At 37.4% G+C, this 23,230-nt stretch overlaps 1 protein-coding gene across 1 annotated transcript in view; it reads left to right on the top strand.

Moving 5' to 3' along the window:
• TRPM6 (transient receptor potential cation channel subfamily M member 6) overlaps positions 1-23,230 on the top strand; it is an 86,932-nt gene that overhangs the window by 21,547 nt on the left and 42,155 nt on the right. The window contains exons 4-20 of the mRNA XM_058824416.1: positions 1,391-1,571; positions 1,942-2,155; positions 2,947-3,071; positions 3,837-4,008; positions 5,269-5,443; positions 6,769-6,892; positions 7,946-8,018; positions 8,133-8,233; positions 12,468-12,602; positions 13,225-13,278; positions 15,501-15,641; positions 16,938-17,072; positions 18,109-18,389; positions 19,457-19,685; positions 20,265-20,419; positions 21,042-21,174; positions 22,182-22,310. Of these exons, the coding sequence (XP_058680399.1) occupies positions 1,391-1,571; positions 1,942-2,155; positions 2,947-3,071; positions 3,837-4,008; positions 5,269-5,443; positions 6,769-6,892; positions 7,946-8,018; positions 8,133-8,233; positions 12,468-12,602; positions 13,225-13,278; positions 15,501-15,641; positions 16,938-17,072; positions 18,109-18,389; positions 19,457-19,685; positions 20,265-20,419; positions 21,042-21,174; positions 22,182-22,310 (2,557 nt within the window). The remainder of the gene's footprint in view (positions 1-1,390; positions 1,572-1,941; positions 2,156-2,946; positions 3,072-3,836; positions 4,009-5,268; positions 5,444-6,768; positions 6,893-7,945; positions 8,019-8,132; positions 8,234-12,467; positions 12,603-13,224; positions 13,279-15,500; positions 15,642-16,937; positions 17,073-18,108; positions 18,390-19,456; positions 19,686-20,264; positions 20,420-21,041; positions 21,175-22,181; positions 22,311-23,230) is intronic.

Consider the following 23,230-nt stretch of genomic DNA (forward strand, 5'->3'; position numbering starts at 1 on the left):
GACAGCACAGCAGCCCTCCTGCCCTAGAAGGCATCTAGGACAGAGAACCCACACTCATGGGCTCAATGAATGAACTCTACAGATATCTTGAAGGGATAGCCATTGACTATGATACCTAAGATATACTTAAGCTTGTGTGTCTGTATGTTTATATGTATATATATGTATAGATACACATGCATATGTGTGTGTATATGTATATGCATGTATGTAATTATAAGGCGTATGATTTGGTCATGATATAGATGGTATAGAATAAGAGGTGAAAAATGTCCCCATTCTTGCCAGGACAGAATTATTTTCTGCAGGAGCCAAGGGGGGCATGGCTAGGATTTAGGGGTTATTCTCCACCACCTCATATCACTGCTGGGAGTGAGGGATTCTCTCTCTTCCAGGGAGTATCACAGAATATGCTGGGTTGGAAAGGATCCACAGTGAGCATTGAGCACTGAGAGGGCTATTCCTAAAGAGTCATACCATGTGCTCAAAGGTATGGGCTGGCATAGAGTGACAGAGGTAGTGGTTAGGTGTTGTCTATTGTTGAGGGGTTTCTGTGTGAAATATTCATTTCTTGTGCTGTTTATTATTAGTATTGTTGCTGTTACTGTTTGATCTCTTGTCTTGTTGATGTTTCCAGTAAATTGTTCTTATCCCATTCTGCAATCTTTACCTTATGTGTCTCCAGTTCTTCTCTCCAGTGCACTGCATGGAGAAGGGAAGGGAAGGGAAAGGGGTGAGTAAGTGAACAGTGTGTGGTTTGGAGATTCTCAGTGGGAGCATTAAAGTGAGGATTACCATACCCAAACCATGACAATCTCCCTCAATACTGCTCTTCAATCCATGTATTTTGTATATGCACTTTGCTGGCTTCCAAGGCTTAACATAAAGGTCACCCTGAAATTCTCCTCCTGGTTGTTGAGGATAATTCCTAGATCTTCCTTTAGTACTTAGAATAACCAGTGGTAATACTCATAGCAAACCTCAGTGTCCTTCAACATTCCTCTGAACTGGAACAGATCAGAACCTGCATTGCTCCGGTCAGAATTTCTGTATGGGACTTTCAAACAATTACAGAACCACTCAGAATCACATCATGGTTTGGATTGGAAGGGACTATTGAAGACTGTCCAGTTAAATCCCCCCAACTGTTATTAGTGTTCCTCAGATAGAGAACAAATTCTATACCCAACTAAACATATTTATGATATAATTCCATGTCACTTTGCTATTGTTGCAATTTCTTTCAACACAGCTAATTTTTACTGCATTCCATGTGAGACAGCTGCAGTATTTTTCTTTGCTGGAAGTTATTTGGGCCATTCACATGTAAATACTAAAGGTGTATGCAAATGAATCTGATATAAAATAATTTCTGTATTTTTAATGTGAGGTGCTGCTGTGGCCGGCTGATTGGAGAGCACCCCGGAACAGAATGCAGCTGGCCTGTTTATCAGGCAGGCTCACAGAGCGATGGTGGAGAATGGTCTGTGCAAAAACACACAAAGATGAGTCCGACAGACGCGTTTGGTACAATCAATTTTCAAGATGGAGACCGCACATACCATGCCAAGGTAATAGGTGCTGTGTTTATATGTCTGACTTGTTTTTGCAATTTCAGCATAAGAAAAGAAAGGCAAACAAAGGCAAAGATTTGATTGGGTGCATCGCAGATTGACTGCCTTAAGAGGGCAGGGGAATCTAAAAGCAAAGCGGTTTAAAATGTGTGTATATTTTTATGTTGAACTTCACTGTGGTTAGGGATACACTGTCTGTATTGCATTTTGCACATGCATTTTGGTGCTATCATGTCAGGGTAGTATGACAGCTCTAACCCTTCACAAATCTGCAGGACATTAATCCTTACAAGTTTGTAATGTGTTGTAGTTTCTTCTCCTGAAGAATTTAAAAGATGTTTATTTTACCCATTATTTTCCTTTTTAGTATATTAGACTTTCTTATGACAGCAGTTTGGATCAGCTGTTGCACCTGATGGTTAAAGAATGGCAGATGGAATTGCCAAAGCTAGTGATCTCTGTTCATGGAGGCATTCAAAATTTCAAGCTTCCCTCAAAGGTCAAGCAGGTTTTCAGCAAAGGGCTAGTGAAAGCAGCTGAGTCTACAGGAGCATGGATAATTACAGAAGGCATCAACAGCGGTAGTGTAATTATTTTTCTTTGTTTCACTTTTCCTTTTGGTGTTTTTTCCCTGCATAATAGCATGTAGGGTCAAAATAGAGTGAAATTATCTGAAAATTGGTGATATGTTAATACAAAATGAAGACTTTTTATATAAAGAGCAGCGCATAATTCAAAGAGAGGGATCATGTTAGTTTGCTGTTGACACACATTCTACATATTTTAATTAGAGCAGAGTATTCTGCATGTATTAAGAAACACTGCATATAGCCAGAACTTATTTGCAGTAAATTTATCTGCTTCTTTAAAATATTTGGGTTTTGTGGACTATGATTAGTATTTTCGAAACAATTTTCAAAGCTCAATTTAACTTGTGTTTTATAATTGATAAAGTTTTGAATCAGGATAATCCAATAATTAGCCTATTAGTAGCTGAAAATCTCTTTGGACTACTCTCAAAAACTCAGAGGGGTCAGTAAACTGTGGAACTGAAAGTTGTACTTCTTTAGCTGTTATTCAATCTGGTGATCTTACAGCAGAACTGTCCTGGGCATTTATGTAACTAATGAAGTTTTATGGGTGTGAAAAGCACCATTAGCAACATGTAAGAGTACTATTTATTAGAAATATATGCTGAATTTGAAGCAGTGGTACATTACACCCGAACTGTGTACATCAAATACACAAGTTGGGTACACCATTTTGGTTTTGGTTGAAACACAACTACAAATTATGTGATGTGAAAACTTTCTTGGTGTCCTGTAACAGGTCTCTGAATATGAAAAAAATTATAATTTGATTATCTGTTTAGGAGTGTCCAGGCACGTGGGGGATGCACTCAAAGGCCGTGCCTCACCACACCTGAGGAAGATCTGTGCTATTGGCATTCCTCCATGGGGTATCATTGAGAATCAGAGGGATCTCATTGGAAAAGATGTGAGTTGGATGCATTTTAATAACAAAAGCCTTCATGTTCATGGGATGTTAGAGCTTTCTTGCATACCTGATTATCTTGTGGATTAACTTCACTAATTTGATCTTTTTTTCACTATAATAGAGGATTAGGTTTTACTCAGCAACAGAATTTTGCATGGCATGTTGAGGCACTGAATTTTGCGTTTTATGTATAAATGAACAGCTTTAAAATACTTCTTTTCTTACAGGAAATTGCCATTCCTTTTTAAAATTTTGTAATTATGTAGGCAACTCTCTTGTAGTTGTATTTCTATATTAAGATTCAGAATGAACAGTCAGGTTAGCAATGTACACAAATAAGCTATTAATGTGTATTATTTTATTCACAGTCTATTTTATATTCACAAACTATGACTTTATGTGAGGGCATAATCTACTCAGGTGTCTAAAAGAACTTAAGTAGCAAGGTAAAATCATTCCTGATAAATGTTACCTCATGTATTATTAATGGGAATACAACCCAGGTAAACTATGCCATGATGTTCCAGCTGCTGCAAAGAATGCCAGGCAGTGACTCTAAGGGTTGCAAACCCAATCAGAAGTGTTTCCCACGGTATTATCTATGGATTTGTTGCTGTTAAGAATCAAATGTTTGAGTAGCTCTAAAAGCATGATGAAGAATTCTGAACAGCCACACTGTGATGAAGAAATATATGCAAGTGAGGAAACATAAATTGTGCTATTTTGTTGGTTTCTTTGAGGACATTTTTATTTTGGTTTTCTCAGGTAGTTTGCCTGTACCAGACTCTTGGTAACCCACTCAGCAAGCTGAGTACGCTCAACAGCATGCATTCTCATTTTCTAATGGCAGATGATGGGACAGTAGGCAAGTATGGGAATGAAATGATGCTCAGGAGGAATTTGGAGAAGTACATGTCACTTCAAAAAATACACACAAGTGAGTATTGCTGTGGCATATCTGCTTTATGACAGAAAAACCTACCCTAAAAGATGGGGAGGTACTTTACCTTTCATGTTATGTATTGTACACCTTGATTTGCCATAGCTTTCATTGAGGTCAAATGTCATTAATTGTATATGTCTTGAACTCTAAAACTCAGGAAAATGAAAAGGACAGCATTTTTATACAGCATTATGCATATGGATGAACTTACAAATGAGTTTCTCAGTTGTAGAGACATCTAAATGACTCAGATTATTTAGAAAATATTGAGCATTTGCTCACAGTTTTACATGGTCGCTATTTCACCACTAGACACTTGTCCAGCATTTTGTGAGATGGAAAGATGGTTACATTCAGTGGTATTCAAATCCTTTTTACCATGTTAACTACTTTTGCCCTCATCATGCCTCTCTATTGCAAGTCTATGACCTCCTCAAGTACAGCAATGAAGAGTGGTTGAAGAAGCAAAACCTTTAGCCAATGTTTGACAGATTGCATTGCTTCCACTGTTTATTTATAGAGTAAAGAAGTTACAGTAAAGAAATAATTAAATAAATATTTATTACATAGACAATTATTTCCTTTTATGCATTTATTGTACAAATTATTTGTGGAAGTGCACTCTTACCTAGTCATTCAAATCTTGAGGTATGTTAAAAAGGCATTAGTATTATGATGTTGATGTTGCCTCCTTTATCTGCTCACATAATAGAATTGACAAACTTAGAAACCAACCCAATTTTGAACATGTTCGTGTATAGAGCTTTTTACTTGGACTCTTTTATTTTCTTAGTATGAGCTTTTGCAAGTCAGGCTTTCACTTTCATTTCTATTGCATTGTACTTGAAATTCTTTTCTGTTTGTTTAAAAAACCTGCCCTGCTGATGTAACACTGGGAAGAGTCTCTGAAGAAATACCTGATTACTTTTCTATGTCTGTAGGTAAATATGTGGCTGTTGAACATGTTTCAATTGCCCTTGCATGTGACAGCTATTATAAAGGGAAGAGGGATATTTAGAAGGATGTTCTTTCTTCCTGATGGTTTCAGTTTTTTCAGTAATTTTTCATGATCTTTTTTGGTCGAGTTGAAGAAGTTTTCTGAAAGTCTTAAAAGATGTAAGTGAAATGACAGATGGTGAAGGAATGGTTTCCTCTCCATGTTGAACCACGTATAAGTGTTTTTTCCCCAGTGTTTTGACTTTTGGGTGTGTGACTGAGATTTGTTTGTAACTGGTTAGGTGTGTTTTGAAACAGGAATGGGCCAAGGTGTTCCCATGGTCGGGCTGGTGCTGGAAGGAGGCCCCAGTGTGATCATGATGGTGTGGGAGTACGTGAGGGCCAGCCCAGCTGTGCCGGTGGTGGTCTACGAGGGCACTGGCAGAGCTGCAGATATCCTGGCCTTTGCCCACAAGCACACGGGGGACACGGGGTGAGTAGTGGCACCATGCTCCTCCACTCTGGCCTGCCGTGCTACGGCAAACCCCTGCCTCAATTCTCAAACTGGGATCATTTCTAATGCTTCTGGTAATGATGCCCCTCTGGTCTTTTGCCAGTTTTAACTTCTGTGGTAAGAGAATGGAGTTTCTTTCTTCCCTGCCTCAAACTAGTGCTGAGATTATTATTCTGCCAAATTTGCTATGGCTTTTTTTAAGAGAGAAAACTGCATGTAGCTACTCTGAGTTATGAAATTTCTCACCTTTGGTGAGACACACTCATGGACTATCCCCAGAGTATTTGCTATTGTTTCAGCTCAGCCTTGTCTCTAGCTATCAATATTCTGTCTGTGGGCTTGGATTTGGATTGTACAAAACTTTTGAGACTAGAGCTGGGGTTCACTGCTGTAGAAGCCTCAGGCTGGAGTAGAAGGAAGACTACGTTTCTTCATCTTTGGTTTTGGGTTACTCAATGGTAGCCCAGATTTGTCACCTTTGTTGAGGTGTCTGTGTCACCACCAGTCCAGTCTCAGCTGCAGACTATATTGAACCTGCCCTGGTGAAAATTCTGCATCCAAACTGGACATAAAAATATATGTTTGTACAGCAAATTAATATTATATGTAAAAGTTTTTCAAAGTCAAAGAGCTTTTTAAATAAAAAATTGAATTTTAAAGAGGTGCCCTGTGTTCACTCCCATTTAAGAAAATGGGAGTGAACATAGGGCACCTCTTTAAAATTTAATAAACTTCATATCCTAATTGTTTACTTATTGTCTTTCATGAATATACTTTTGGATATGTGGTACTTACCCCTAGTGTGTTTGAGAACTTTTTTCTTCACTTGCTTTTCCCCCTATATTTATGATATTTTAAAAAAATTCCTTCCATTAAAAACAAAGACAATGTGAATGGAAAGGTTAACATAAAGACAAAAATGAGGAAAAATGGGAGAGACATGAAGTCAAATGAGTAAATGGTAAGGAATTTCATTTTATGTCTATTTTTATTTCTTTATTGAAAGAAATAAAAATCACTTTCAGTAATTTTTAGCTCTATGTTCACAGAAAATCCTTTGAAAATTGTTAATTTACTCATGTGGTGTATTTTCAACAGTAAATATGTATGTCAGAACAAATGTGTATGTGAATAATAATTTATATTATGGGACAACTTTTCTTTGTGCTGAATAACAGATTAAGTCAACAGGGAAGTAGAAGAAAAAGAAATTTCTCTTAAGTTTCAGCTTTCCTGAAGAGCCATTTGGGTGGGTAAGAAATATCTAAAATAGAATTGTCATTGATTATATGTCTGTTTTCCAGGGATCTGTGCCCTCAGGTGAAGGAGGAGATCTTAATGATGATTCAGAACACATTTAGGTTGGAACAGAAGAAGTCCAGTCGTCTATTTCATGTCTTGATGGAATGCATGAAACACAGAGAGTCTGTGAGTAGGACTCATGTGCTGAGTTTAGCAGGTCTTCATTTCCTGTTACCCTTTTTGTTCTTTCTCTGGTGGGCTGGCATAGGCAAAGGTGTTATATCTAAGATAAAGATAACACAGTTGTGTCTGTGGCAATTTCTATATTGAATAGCTCTACAGAGCTCATTTAGTTAACTTATCAGGTTTCAGTTTCAAACATTGTTAATAAAATAAGAGCCTTTCTGATTTTAATAAAAGACCAAATATCTTTGTTTTCACAAGAAAGATCAAGTAATTAGTAAATTTTTCTTATCCACTGGAGTTTTATTTACAATTTAGAAAGGTTTCCTTCCATTCTCCTTCTCACAAGAGAATTGTGCTAGAACTTGTCTCTGAAACACCGCTGGTAACTGGAAATCCCCTCCCTCCCTCCAGTTGCTGGCCATGCGCTTGAGTAAACCATATTGGCTGCCACCAGTCACCATCTTATTTTCCATGTGACTTAGCGTAGTTTCCAGGAGCATCTGCTCCATGTTTGTGCTGAAACTGATAGGCCTGTAGTTCCCTAGGTCTTTCTTTTTAGCCTTTTAAAAATCGTAGTTTTGTTTCCCCTTTTCCAGTTACTTTACCTCTGTTACAACATTTCAAATATGATGAAGTTCCCAGTATTTAAACAAATAATGATAATTGGACTAATAATCACTAAAATGGGTACTACCCAGTACATTTTTAGTATTTTTTGTATTACTTTATTCGAGTGTCTGTTTTCTAGTTGAGAACTGAGTGAATATCAGCAAAGTTGCATTTGTACATTTATCAGGTTTAGAGGTTAATCAAAAGGAAACAAACTCATGTCGACTCTTGCAGTAGGTTTATTCCAATTTTCCTGGGGTGCCATTGCATTAAAAACCAAAATGGTGCCCTTTCCGTCTGAAGCAAAGGAAAATTGTGTCCTGACCCTTGCCATTGTTTGTGTTGAAATGTGTATGATTTAATCTACCACAGCCCATACAAAGGAGAAATAACTACAGACTTCTCTGCCTCACCTCAAACAGTGTACTTCTGCAATTCTAACAGATAACCATATTTGATGCCGAGTCAGAAGACGAGCAGGACATTGATTTGGCAATTCTGACAGCACTCTTGAAAGGTATTGAAAAATACGACCTGTTTTTATCTGACATGCAGGCTCACTGACTTATCTTTACAAAGTAAGGGAGTAACTTAAATATGTGGAAACTGATAAATCCTTGCTGCCTCCTAGGTACGAATATATCTGCTTCAGATCAGCTAGATTTGGCATTGGCCTGGAACCAGCTAGATATTGCCAAGAAACACATACTTGTTTATGGACAACACTGGAAGGTACTATTACCCGCTCTTTCTCACCATATCTTTACACTTTTTTTTGGTGACAAATTTTTAATGATTTGCATTTGTCAAGCTTTAATTAATCGTTTGAAGACTGGACTCAGTCTTGTGTAGTCTGCTTCAATATTGGAGGAGCATTACCCTTAAAATAGTGAAGTATTCAACTATGCAGTGCGTCAGATCGCATTTGTTTTTTCAGAGAAGAGATGATATCCTAAGGTTGGTTTTGCTGTGAGCTTTTCCAAGTAGTTTCAGTTTCATTCTGGGTATGCATTTTTCAAGCCTGTGTTGGCAGTCAGTGGTGCTTAGGGATATGTCATTGTAGCTTAGAATACTCTTTTCTCCAAAGATATAAACCCCAAAAGGGTTTTGCATCTGTTTTCCTAGCTCTAGACAGAAATACAGAAATCCCAGCGTAAATCACCAGGTAAAAAAAAAAGTAATGTCATTATTTTAGATGTAGTTTCTTAGGAATAGCTGTAATGAGAGAGTTATGATCCAATTATAAGAGATGTCTCTACTCAATTTAAGGTGTAGAAGTGACCATACTCAATAGTAGAGATTTTATAACAGTGAGTGTGAGGTATGAGAAGGGGACAGAGAAAGAGAGTGAGAGAGAGAGGGGTTGAACAGAAGATACTACCACAGGGATTCCTGCAGTGTCCTGTTGGTTATTCTTCACCCTGGTCTTCAGAGGTGTGGTGCCTGAGCTGTCCTTCTGGAAGCACCACTTTTACAGAGTTTAAGTACCAGATAGTCACAAGATGTGCTGTTCCCATATGGGAAATCCCATTCCCATTACTTGAGTTGGTATGCAGATAAGCACTTGCTTCCTTTCTCACAGTTTGCCACAGTGGGAATTTTTGTCCAGATGCTAACCAAACCTTTACCTCCCTTAGGCATGGAATTAACTCTTTCCTGCTGTGCCATCTGTGCTTATCTCAGGTTCTGTTGTGGTGGCTTATCTTATCAGGACCGTGTTTTGGGACAACTAAGTGCATTTTTAGGTCCTTGCAGAAGGCAAGCCAGGATTTAGACTTGCATGTGTATGAAAGAACATACAGTAGCAATTAAATTAATTAATTATTTAATTAAATTTAAATTATGGTTTTCAAATTTTCATATGTAACCCAGTACTTAAATATAACCCTCCATAAATGAGTTTTTTTGATACATAAGAAGATTTTTGTAGGTGACAAATATAAAACTCTATGTGCCTCAACACATTTTTCCCACTTGTTATATGAATTAATATTTTCTTCAAGAAATAAAATGGTCCGAGAAGTACTTTCCAGAAGTACTCTTTCATTCCCTGCCAAGAATTACAAGGTTGATTTTTGATTTTTTTTTTCCGTCCCCAGTGTGTTTTCTTCTTTAAAATGTAAATTTTGAAAAATGGGCAGTTGTGTGTATTTGAGTGGCCATAGCTGGTTGTTTGCTGCAACAAGAGACCTGATTTTTTTAATCACCAGACCATATTTTTTTGTGGTGCATAAGGCTGAATATATGGAGGACTATGCCTGGGATGTCTACAATTGAAGATCCATGAATTAAAGACAGGATATTGGAAAAAAATTATGAATGAGAAGTGTTATCAACTGTTGGAACAGGATCCTCAGGGATGTGTTGAGTAATCAACCACAGAACTACTTAAAAGACATAGATGTGGCATTAAGGATAGGGTTTAGTGGTGGATTTGTCAGTGTTAGCTTTGCTGATTGACTTGATGATCTAAAGATCTTTTCCCAATTAAGTTATTCTATGATTCTGTGCGGGGGAGAAATAACATTCTTCTGATTCCTACCTTTTCAACACAGAAGGGATTAGGGACTGATTGAGCAGTTCAGCCTCTTTACTCTTGCTTTTCCAAGGTGAATATCAATTTGGTTTTTCCATATTTTTAACAATATTTCCTGCTCTTCTGTGTACTTTAATATTCAGATGTAAAAGTTATCTTTTGGGATAGGTAGATCAGCACTCAATATTCTCATTTAGATATTTAGGGAAAAATTATTATTTTACATATTGTTCTATATTAACTAAAGGATAAATCTTAATAGGCTGTATGCCTTTTTAAAATGTTACTAACTTATATCTGGTTTATATTAATGATTGCAGAAGATAGGTCCATTAAAACTTTCTTCTACCTGTCACTGCCAAATTCTGATTTCTCCCTACAAAGTAACTACCTTGCTTCCAGTTATTCTGCTGTGTTTTTTCATGTTGTTATTATTGTACTTCTGTTATATTTGCCCTTACGAAGTCCTAATTTTATTGATATGCCATACTTTGACAACTTGGTTTTTTAATAATTTGCATATTTCATATCTACTATGTTTCTGATGTCCAAAGGGCCGATTTCAACTGTACTTCAGTTCTCTGGAAACTCTTAGGTGAATACCACAGGGTCCTGACAATTTGCCACTCCCACTTCATGGATGGTTTCTATAATCTTTTCTGCTGATACTTCAGTTTGACACAGTTCCTCAGATTTTTCTGCCATAAAGAACAGCTTTGATAGGTGACTTTCCCAGCCTGTTTGGTAAGCAGTAGGACAACAGATTAGTTTGCTGTGTCTACAATAGCCTTAAGTGTTTCTTTTATACCTGGTCATCCTCTGTCCTTACAGGTCCACTGGCAGTCCCCCTACTCCCACTCCTCTGCTTCTGATATGTTTGAAAAAAGCCAATATATCTGTTCATATCTATTTCAGTACAAAGTTTAGCACTATTTTGAATGAAAAGCCATTGTGTTCTCCCATACATGTAAGATTTAAAGATCTCATAATAAACAAGCCTCACATCTCTTACTTCTTCTCCAAGCAAAAATTGGTATGACATATATACCTGAATGCTTTTCCTTTTTAGGTAGGGAAAAACCGCAAAATTTTTCCTGCACTGAAAAGAAAAAAAAAAAAAAAAAGAAAGAAAACATACAAGAATGGTTTTAAAGCTTGCCTTTAACTTAGTTGCTTTCTTGCTTAAAGTGAAGCAACCCTCTGACTGTCATGGTACTGCCAGACCTGCAATTGTCAGGTTCTCCAGTTTCTGCTAAGTTATTGTGGTTGTGTGTTCAAATTTTGAGTTACATATTTAGGGGCAGTTTTTTGGTGATTGTCTGGGTACTCCTATAATATTTCTGTTTACTTAGGTGTTGGAAACATGTATAATTATGCACATGTTGTGGCCATTTCTTTTTAGAAAGAAGTTTAGAAGGTTATAACCAGCTGTGGTTGTGTTTCTGTTTAAGTGTCAACTCTACCTCAAGTACCAAAGAATACCATTCTAATAGTTATCAATGGGCTGCTGACCTCTTCAGACACACTGCCAGCTCAAGGACTGTTAGATGAAATTTAATGCAAGAATGGCCAGTCATTCTCAGATATTTCTGGAAAAAACCCAATAAGGATTTTTTTAGGATCAGTGGAAAAATTTTCTTTTTATGTGGAAGAATTCTGTAACATTTATTAGTCATCTTTTAAAATAATGTCTGTCAAACCTCAATACAGGCATTGAATGTAATATTTTCAATTTAGCACTAGCACCTGCCCTGTTAGTGCTCCAGCCTCCTCATTCTGCTCATCCCATGGTGTTTCCTGTGCATATGTGTTCTGTAGAAAAACTTTATGTGGATTTAAACAAACCTTGTATGTCTAACTCCTTTGCCACTTTGCATGTATAAGCCCTGCTGAGCTGTGTTCAAATGCCATGAGTAGAGTACTTCCACCATTTGGACACTGCTTGTGGGTAGATCTCTGCTTCATGTTTCCTCTGAGGGAGTTTATTCTAACACATATTCTCTCTCATATTTGAAAGAAAATTTGCATTAAAGAACTTGCAGTTCTAGAGAGACTTCTCTAGGGCACTTTGAAATAGCTTTTGTCATGTGTCAAAAAAAAAAAAAGAAAAAGGCTTCCCTCCATGCCCTGCAATATCCTATTTTATCTTCTGAACTGAATTACAGAGTAGAGAATGTATTATCAGAGTCTGGTCATGAAGCAACATTTGTAGAAGTCTCTAGAGATGTTGAGTTTATGGAAACTGTTTTCCTTCCCCTCTATTGGCATTTTACACAGATGTTTCCTCCAGCATTTTTTTCTTTCGTACTCGCGCTTTAAATATACATAGAGACAAGTCACTGTGGTGGAGAGATTACTAGCTCCAAGAATGTTTTATTTATTTCCAAAAGTAATTTTCTAATATTTTCCTTCAACTCTGCCCACTTGGAGGTTGGTGCCTTGGAAAGGGCAATGCTGGATGCTTTAGTCATGGATCGTGTGGATTTTGTTAAACTGTTAATAGAACACGGAGTAAACATGCACCGTTTTCTTACCATATCTCGTTTGGAAGAACTCTACAATACAGTGAGTATTTGAAATCTCAGTGTACCACTTTAGATATGAAAGCCTGGAAACAATGCTGTTTTACTTAAGGGGTGTGATGATTAGGCCACGTTTTTATGAAGGCCTTTTGGGGAAAAAAGAAAAAAAGGAAAATTAATTGGTTTTGGTTATTTTTGATTGGTTTGGTTATTTTTGATTTGATGCAGGGGTTTGAGAATGGTGTATCAGGTTGTTGTTTTTGACTCACTGTCACTAGCTTGAGTACTCATTGGAAGCTGGTAAGAAATATGTTCAGATTTTAATCTGATATGTAATACATGCTTACCTTGCTGAAAGTGATATGTTGTTTAGACCAAAGCTATATCAGCTTCTTTCTAGAATAAGTCAAGATTTAAAGTAGTGGAGGTGTTGCTGATTGGTTTTGAAGTTTTTTTTAAAAGATTTGGGGGTAGAGTGGGGAGAGTTTGAATCACAGTAGTTTATTTTGTAGATTTTTTTAAGCTGCTGTATTAATTATGTTATGTTATGTTATGTTATGTTATGTTATGTTATGTTATGTTATGTTTCTTATATATATTATATGTATTGATTTTCTAGTGTAGAGTGACATGTTTGTTTACTGTCTTTTCTATTCACACCACAGAAACAAGGACCATCAAATCTGCTTTTACACCATCTAGTTCGAGATGTGAAACAGGTAATAGACATAGGGAAGGCTGAGGACAAAAATGCTAGATTAATACTTCAGTGTCCACTGGCAAGCTGCCATTAGATAATACAGGGGAATTTTCGTAATAGAAGTGACAGTTTCATTACTGCAGTATCTGCTAAATGGTTTAATCTTAATTCCACTGACCCCTAAGCAATTAACCAATATACTGCTGCTGAGGCTCCCAAGGTCCTGTACCTTAATTTCAAAGCCTAGTAGTTCACCCACATCAGACTGTCTCATGTTACTAAATTGACATTTTGAAGTGATAGTACAAAAGGATTAGTGAATTAATGCAGTGCTTCTGCTCCTTGCTTTAAGGTTTTCTATTTTTCCCCCCAACGTTAAGGTCTTTCCTTGTCAGAGCAGTAATGAAAAGATATTGTGACATGAGATAATATTTGGATGTGCTGCATTGCCTAGGAGAACAGAAGGTGGCAGTGGATGACTACTGCATGGAGCACTGGTTCCATTAGTGATTTAGTAGCAGCCTTGTTATTTAGATACATCATTAATTTATTTCACAATTCTGCTATTGTTCCTCACAGCACTGCTTAGCCAGAAAGGGATGAGCTGATTTTTATGCATCTAGACTTCAGCACAGGAGATTCCTAGATCCGAGTCTAGACTAATTGGCTAATTCTTTCCAGGGTGTGATTGCTAAGATGAAATAGCAAGTCTGACTATTTGCAGAGTTCTGTTGGGTTTTTGGTGTTGTTTTGCTACTGTAGGTCATTTTCAATCCCATTTATGATTTGTTAGATAGATGTAGGGTATCCTGGTCTCCCAAACAAACTGTTTTCTGTGCTTTTCCATACTGATAAACATATTCAAGATCTATTTTATGTTATAAATCTGGATTCTATAGGTTGAAAGGTCTAAATCTTGAAAAAGCATTGAGCTTCTCCAGGCTGAGAAAATTCTCTTGTTCATTGAAGTGATTGATATGATCACATCTCTAAAATTAATATATTCATATATATATATGTCTTTATATCTTAGGACACTGGGAAAACCCAGTGTGTGATCTAATAAGAAGCTTTTGGCACCTGACATACAGTAATGGAATTAATGTAAAAAATATCTGCACAATTTCAAAGCTAAATTTGGGGCCTGCAAACAGGTCTAATTGCTGAAAAGCCTTATTTACCTGAGCTTCTGTAAGTTCACAAAAGTGTTCTGTGAATGGGTTGTGCAGTTGCAGTCTGATTAAACATGGTGACACTGTAGTTGGGGCAGTCAACAGAGTGATGTGACCCTGTATTTTAGAATATTTTCTGTTACTGTGAACAGCTTTGATGCTGCTGCAATTGAATGAAGATACATGCAGTCTGCTCTGATGATGTAAAAGATAGGGATTAGTGCAGAGAGAAATATCTACAAGCTTAGGTATTCAAAAATACTTGCCTAACTTTCAGTGACCTGGGGCTAAGTGGCCTTAGTTGACTGTACTGAGGTTTGCTACTGAAGTATATTGAAAAAACAGCCCAATGAAGAAAAAGACTTTTCACAGTCTGAAAGGCTTATACTGCCAGGAATGCATAACATCTCTGATCCCATTTAAATACAGGCTCATTTTTCACTTCAAAAAGTTGCAGTTGAGGTTTTACCAATAAGTTTTAAAATCTGCTTGGAAGTGAATTTATTCTTCAGAGAATTTGTCACAAACCTTGGGTCTTGGAAGGACAGTGGAAGTAAGATGGGCACTGGTGCTTTAAGCAGAAGAGGTGAGATACTCAGAAGGTAGAGCTAGTGCACGTACTGCTGTTGGCCTAGTTGTCAAGGCAGTCTTGAGCCTCAACAGGCTATTTCCAGTGTCTAGGAATTATGACTCTGCTTCAGCTTAAATACATGCTTCAGCTACTTCTTCAATTTTAGTTAATCAAAGTGCTTGATCGTACCATGCTAATTTTCTCTTGTGAGAAGGTTTTTATCTGTACCTCTGCTGTTGGTCCTTGTCCTGAAGAACTGTTACCCTCACTGTTGGATGCAGCTGACCTTGTGAACATTGCAAAATATGCAATGTGGGTACAGTGAACTGCAGGAATCACATTTTCCCCTCTTTTCTAGAAGAGTTCCATATGCCTAATGAATGTGTACACTTCCTTGACACATTTATCCAGACATTCCCTTACAATAGGAGGGCTATAACATGGTTGAATGTTGCACATAACAGCACAATGAAATGTTTGTGACGTTTGGTGTTTCAGAATAGCCTTTCTTTGGATTACAAGATATCACTGATTGACATTGGACTGGTGATAGAATACCTCCTTGGTGAAGCTTATCAGAGCAGCTACACAAGGAAGCATTTCCGAATTCTCTACAATGATCTCTACAGAAAACACAAGGTAGCTTCTTCCAAAACACTGGTTACCAAGAAAAGCCAAAATGTGACACCTGAAAATAGCTATGTTGTCATCCTGGTTTGTCTGAGGAGTATCATGTAAATATGTGCCATGCTTGTCTGTTTGAGAACTGTAGAGAGGTTGCAAATAAAAGAGAGAAATCCTCAAGAGTATTGGTGGTTGTTAAATTATTTTTTAGTTTAGTAAATTTACCTTTGTGTCCAGTATCTGGGTTGCGTTTTGTCTATCAATAAGGTATGACAAGACTGTGCCAACTACCGTTTTCTTTTTTGAAACAGTTACATATCTATTTCTTGCAGCTTGAACTGCCTCATGGAAATACTAAATTCCACGTGTCTTGAAGTAGATTTAGGGCAGATTTAACCCTGTTGGTTTCCCAAAATCAGTAGGTTAAAAACAGCTAAACTTCTCAATAAATTACTTGAAAGTCATTCCCAACATTGCAGAAGGTATAGGTTTACTGCATAAAAATGACCCCCAGTTTTTGAAGTAAAACTGGACATTTAAGTACTTTCATGTGTTAAAAAACAAACAAAAAAACCCTCCCATCCCCATGAAATCTTTCCATGACTAAGAGAAAAACCTCATCATTATCAGGGAAAATGAGAAGAAGTAATGGAACCTGTAACTTGGAGTGACTAGAAACAGGGAGACGGAGCTTTCTGTGTGTCACTAGTTTTTAGCATAACGCTTTAAAAAGATGTGAGCAGTTCTAACACTTTTTGCTCCTTCCTAATGAAATATGACCTTAACAGTGATAGGTGAAACCATATAATCATATCATTAGAAATTGTTGGGAAGAGCATTAGGGATTCAGCTGTTAACATCCTTCCCTCTTAGCCAACACTGAACAAAATTTGCCGAGATGCTGGACGAGCTATCTTCCAAAGGAAATTATCAGCAAAAAGTTCAGAGAGTTCTGTCTTTCAAACAGCTTATGGCACATTTTATAAAGGTTGGCACTCAGAAGAGCATCCAGACTGGACGATTCCATCTGTTGAAACCCTGCTTGTTGCATTTCGTGGATGCTATGAGTGGAAAATCATTATTTTGAATTCAGAGACGCAGAAAAATATTTATTTGTTAACTGAAATGTGAAACAGGCCATTTTTTTCCTTGATGGTATAAGTTTCAGTGGTAGTTATGGTGATTTTTGACTCACTGGTTTTTGAATAACATCAATTTCTACATGCACTATTTTAGTCAGCAAGTACCAGAAAAGTTTATTTCTAATTTGTATTTCTCCTCTTATGTTTTATGGTTTGCTTTTGGATCTAGAGAGTAGTCTCCAGCTTGCCTCAAAGCCTGTCTCATGCTTTTCGTCAGAGTAATCAGATGGATAGTGGCGTGGGATCCAGTGAAAGTACTTTGCATTCTCAGTTCTTCAGGACTGCACAGCCTTACAAATACAAGGTAATATAATTGCTTATTCTAGGCTTTGCTTAGGAAATATCAGGCTGTTAATAATTTTATTGACAAATTTTAGACATGCTGGTCAGGCTCTTAGTTTTTATAATTCTACTTAAATTGCAGTGGAAACAATGCTTTACTGCTCACAAAGTACAAATCTTGCCATTTTATTGGTGAAACCAAGCTCAGACTCTATGATAATTTTTAACTTCCATCCTTTAGTTGCTAAGGGCTTTAATTCACTGACATGTAGTATCACCAAATATCTGAGTATCAAGCATGTGTGAAAATTCTTCTGAATTTGGAAGAAACATAGGAGTTTTCTGACTTTCCTAATGTTTTCCCATGATTGGCTTATTGAGGTGTTATAGTAAGACTGTTAAGAAGAAAAACATTCAGAGAAAGAATGATAGAAGAGCAAAGATGTGCTTTAATATTAGCTTTAATATCTATCTGTCTGTCTATCTATCTATCTGACAAAACATTAAAGTGATATGGATTTAAATGGCTGTGTTGGAATTGGTCAGAGCCAAAAAGAACCCATGATAACACTGAGACTTCCTCACTTAGGTCAGTAAGATACTTTTCCCTGTACAATTCACCAAGAAATACCTAGATGTGAAAGTATAGCAAATGTGGCAGCCAGAGAAAATAATCTTTAAGGATCTAAGGTGTTTAATTCAGTCTACTGTGTACTTTTTCTTTTATCATGACACATATAAAAGCATGGGGAGTAAAAGCATGGGGAATCATGGTGTTTGGAGAGTGCCCAACACTATGGAAAGGGAAGTTATGAAAGGCATGGATGCAGAGCAAGGTGTATTTTTCCTTCATAAACGTTACCAGCTTCTTAGCATTGGTAATCTGAACATAGTCCTAGCTGTGGTTTATGACTTAAATGTATATAGCTGTCAAATAATTCTCTACTTGCAATTCAGATTTGCCTGCAGTTTTATTTTCATGAATCTGAACCTCAGCAATTCACTGGGATTTTCTTTGTGTTTTTTTTCCCTTCTTTTGTTTTTTTACAAATTTATAGGAAAGATCCAGCCCTTTCCCAAAGTATAAGAAGAAATTAAAAGAGGATGTAAACTACACAGAGAATTATGAGTCAACTGGCTTCATCTACCCGTATAATGACCTCCTGGTTTGGGCAGTATTAATGAAAAGACAGAAGATGGCTATGTTCTTCTGGCAGCATGGAGAGGAAGCCATGGTCAAAGCTGTTGTTGCTTGTAAACTCTACAGAGCAATGGCACATGAAGCTAAACAGAGCAACATGGTGGATGACACTTCAGAAGAACTCAAGAAGTATTCAAAGTATGAGTTCTGCCTTCATTTCATTTAAAGTTCTCTGGTGATGAGAATTGTTAGAGACTGCCCTAATCCACTAAGAGTTAGTAAAGTTAGTGCTGCTGTGGTTTATGGAGTATAAAAAAAGTACTTTCAGATACTCACTATTAATACTATATAATGGATCTATGTACAGGTGTGTAATGTTGAGAGTTAAAGGAAAACTATTTGCATATTACCTGAATGCATATTTGAAAATATAGGTGAGTAATGTATAGTTCATTATCTGCTAAATGGTCAGGTGAAAGACTGAAATTTCCTTTGCAGCTTTTCTTCCAGTTCAATTTGTTAAAAAGCCATATAGCACATAGGTCTGCCCTGTTCAAATTTATAGCAAGTAGTAATGAGCAAACCAAAATCAGTGCTTAAATCCTGCTCTGTGTAAGACTAAGTGGAAAGTTAGATAACTGATTGAATTAAAAAGGAAGTGGACCAAAATTTTTCTTTGAGTTTGTAATTTCCATTTAGTGTTTTCTGGTAGTTTTTCTGGTTAGAAATGTATTTTCTGCTTTGTAGATTTCATGCTTAGATTCAATAAAAACTTGAGGTGCAATAAAACATACTTTGTTCTTTTTTATGCAGCTCCAAATCTTAATTTGAAGGAGGGTATGTGCCTTCCATTAAGAGTCTTCTCTGCAGAAGTGTTTTAAAGTCAGTCCAAAAAGAAAAGACTTTTGCAACTGGCTGCAATGTTTGCACACAATGGTGGTGAATCTGTCGGTTGAAGCAAATGCAGAAAGCTTTGTACGGTTCATTTTGATCACTGAGTGAGATTAAGAACAAAACAAATGAAAAATGACAAGACAGGATGGCCCTAAACGTTATGATTAGGACTAAACAGTTAGGTTTACATCCCAAATTGTTTTTCATTAGGTATATTGATAAAGCAATGAGAAAAATGGGAGAAGGCATGTTTACTGAGATTGATAGCTGAACTTGAGTTACCAGAGTATTCACAGCAACCTCTTCTCAGCAGTAACTCTGAGTTTGGACTGAATCCTGTTATATTGACTGTTAATTCCTTTCTGCTTTAGGGAGTTTGGGCAGCTTGCCTTAGATGTGCTGGACAAGGCATTCAAACAAAATGAGCAGATGGCCATGAAGTTGCTGACCTATGAACTGAAAAACTGGAGCAACTCCACGTGCCTGAAGCTGGCTGTGTCCGTGGGGCTGCGGCCTTTTGTGTCCCACACGTGCACACAGATGCTGCTGACCGACATGTGGATGGGACGCTTGAAGATGCGGAAGAACTCCTGGTTTAAGGTAGCATTGCTCTGTTTTTTTCTGAACCTTCAGGTGCTATTTAGATGCTTAATATGGGGTTTTTTGGTTATGGACGTGGCTTATGCAGTTTCAGACAGCTCTGCTTAAGCATATGTTGGAATGTGAACATCTGGGGAAAAAAAAGCAAGGGAGGGAGGAAAAACAGTTCTTGCTTCTGTTTTATTTCTTTTCAAAAGCATATGTGGGATCACATTAGCATGAAGGATTTTTTCTTGCTCTTCCCATTCTCTCAGCACTTTTTAGTCCTTCCTCACCTGCTCGTGGTTTCCCACATTGCCTATTCCCTGGCAGAGCTGCTGGTGGAAAGGATGCTTTCCAGACACAGGGAGCTGTATTGAAAGCATCCCAGATACAATGACACTCTTCAAAGCCAGAAATCAGGCAAGAGCAGCACAAATCTTCAGAGGCTGTCAGACTCTGTGATACAGATTCCAGGCACCAGTGACTCCTTCTGCAGCCAGTGGAATTGCACTGGGTTTGTGCTGGCACCAGGCATGGCTGACTGTGGCCTCAGGTTTATGCTATCACTGCTTAATTAATCTTGTGTCTCTCTTTTAGGTCATTATGAGTATTCTCCTGCCTCCCACCATCCTGATGCTGGAGTTTAAAAGCAAGGCAGAAATGTCTCACGTGCCTCAGTCCCAAGATTTCCACCAGTTATGGTATCACGGGGAACAGAGCCCAGTCAGCTCTAAAGAGACTTTGGTTAGTCTGTGAGGATCAGTCATTTGTGTGCCAGAGTCTGTCTCTTTACCACAGTGCAGTTCTGAGGAGTGAGAAGATGCTCATCAGGTGGAATGAAATGGCTGGAGGCCAGTTCTCTCCAGAAGTATGGATTAGGGCTCTAGTTTGGATATGGACTTAAGTGAATGTGGTACAAGTTACTTCATCTGTCCTGGATGTCACTTCTGTGCTGGCCATAATGAGAAAGTCCTTCCCAACCTCACATGTATTCCTAGTGCAGGAAGGGAGCAGCCCAACCTGAGGCAGCTAGGAAAAGTGTTCACACACATTCTGCTTGATGTTAGCTTGTGATTTTATCTATCAGTCTCTAGCAGAAGTCCAGGCTACTGATTTTCCTTAAATACTCTTATACAAAATACTATACAAAATATACAGACAGTATAGCTGTGCCATATAGGGCATCTTTCACAGAGTGTTTGTTGATTATTGCAAATGAGATATTTGTAACCAGACAAAACCAAGCTGCAGTAATGGCTGGTGTATTCAGAACTAAGTTTAGACATTTGTGTCTGTCTTCCCCCTGAAACAACACTCCCTTTGCAATTATAGACCACTGTTTTTTACTTAAAAATGCTGTTTTCTTTTAAAGAGGGGTTATGATGTAGAAAAGGCTGTTCAGAAGTCTGATGAAAGCCAAGGAGATGGTGGACAAGGAAACCTGACTGGAGCTAGAAAAATCTATGAGTTCTACAACGCACCAATTGTCAAGTTCTGGTTTCACACGGTTAGTCATCATTCTAGAACTTGGAGTGATAAACCCCTCCTTTGGTCCTTCAAATACCACTTAATCCTGCTTTTACTTTTTCTAGCATGGATTTGCAGTCACTTAGTGGTGGGTATAAATGGGAAGCCATTTGAACGTTTCTCTGACAGTTAAGTGTAAAGATTGTCTGCTAAAATCATGCAACTGAACTAAAAACACCCAAAAAACCAAACCCAAAAACCCAGGAAAACAATTATAAGGAACTAAAGAAAAACTCAAGCACAGCCTTTTACAGTGGTCAGTTGCAAAAGCTGACATAGATTTGAAGGTGACCTTCTGTACCTTTAATACTTCACTGATATTCATGTTCCTTTCTTTAAGAATTGTCTCTGGAAAAGCAAATATTTGTCTATAGGGAATCCTTTGCTATAGGAAATGTACATTTATTAAATCAATTTTAGTAACCCTGTGTCAGTAGAGCTCAGGATGTTTAAGATCAGGCTGTGATCATATGTATTTTCCACCTAATATCATTCCTGTGTTTTGGAAGGCACAGATTAACTAGCAGTTGCCTATTTAACTTTGAGAATTGTTGCTCATCCCTAGGGAAGGCTAGGATAAAGGCATAAGACAGCCTTTGCATTCAAGGAATGGTGTGCAGATCACAGAATAAAATCACAGAATAGTTATTTTTGGAAGGGACCTCTGGAGACCATCTAGTCCAACATCCAAGATAAAAAAACATGTCTCTTTTATGGGGATGAGCATATGCTGCAATTGTTTATCTTCTGCTCCCACCTATTTTTTCAGCATTAAAGTGCCAATTTCCAATGATGTTTAGGGACAGTCCCATAAAACAAAGCAAAACAAAACAAAACAAAATTTTCAAGAACTGCAATAAAGATTCTGGGCTCAAACATGTGGTAGTGTCCCAGCAGTTTGAGTACCTATAGTGAAGCCAACCAGCTGTTTTATTTGCAGAAATTTGTTTGAGGTTTTTGTGTGTATGGACACCATGTGTTTTGCAGATGTCGTATTTGGCATTCCTCATGCTCTTTACTTACACTGTGTTGGTGAAGATGGAACCAAGACCAAGTGTGCAAGAGTGGTTTGTTATCATTTATATTTTCACTACTGCTATTGAAAAAGTCAGGGAGGTAAGTTTTTCCATTTACATTCTCATTTTTCTTGTAACCAGGGAATGCTAAATCCTGCTTTATTTTAGGGAGAATTATACAGAGAATTTATTTATTGGAATTCTTTTATTCAAAGACCAGTTCTTGGTCTGTCAAAATGCATCTTAAATTTTGGCCTTTATTCACTACCTTTCTGTGTAGAGCTGGTTGGTAATGTGTAGGTGACTGCTGAATTGAGATTTAGCACCTTGATGTAGGCACCTGGTCCTTAATTTTCTTAAGCTGACCATTAGACTTCTAGTAATAAAATTTGTCTTTAGATAATTAATCTGAGTGAGAACTTGTTATGAATTAATAGATGTTTTACATAGAATAATCCATGGCTCTCTCTCAAGTCTAGTTAGCCTTCCATAAATGCACTTAGAAAAAAATACAATCAACTTTTAATGCTGGATTTATTGAACATACAAAAAAAGAAAAAGATATTGCAATCAAAATTATTGCAATTATTTAGAGTTGATTAGACCCAAACTTCTGAATGCAACTTGAGCTCCAAACCTCAGTCTAGGGACAAATACAGCTATGTATTTCCTCAGTTATTGTATCTGCTCTGACATGCCTTCACTGCAGAATCAGCACATAACAAATCAGCAAAGAGTAATGTGAATACTCTTTTGTATAACTTTTGAAATGCTGTGCTTTCAGAGGAATAAAGCTAGCCACAAAAAGCCAGCCACAGTTCTGAGCAAAGGACACTGCAAATACAGATCACTCAAAAGGCTGTGAAATCAATATGAGAGAGGTGAAGGATTCCAAGGGACAGTAAAAATACTTTTGAAATCACTGTTGTGCTCTTGCATCATCTTGATGCTAGGACAGCAGAAAGAATAGCTCTTCTTTCTGGTATCATTGGTTGGACACTTTGAAATTGATGTCTTTAC

This window comes from Ammospiza caudacuta, chromosome Z, assembly GCF_027887145.1.
Source record: "Ammospiza caudacuta isolate bAmmCau1 chromosome Z, bAmmCau1.pri, whole genome shotgun sequence".
Classification (NCBI taxonomy): domain Eukaryota; kingdom Metazoa; phylum Chordata; class Aves; order Passeriformes; family Passerellidae; genus Ammospiza; species Ammospiza caudacuta.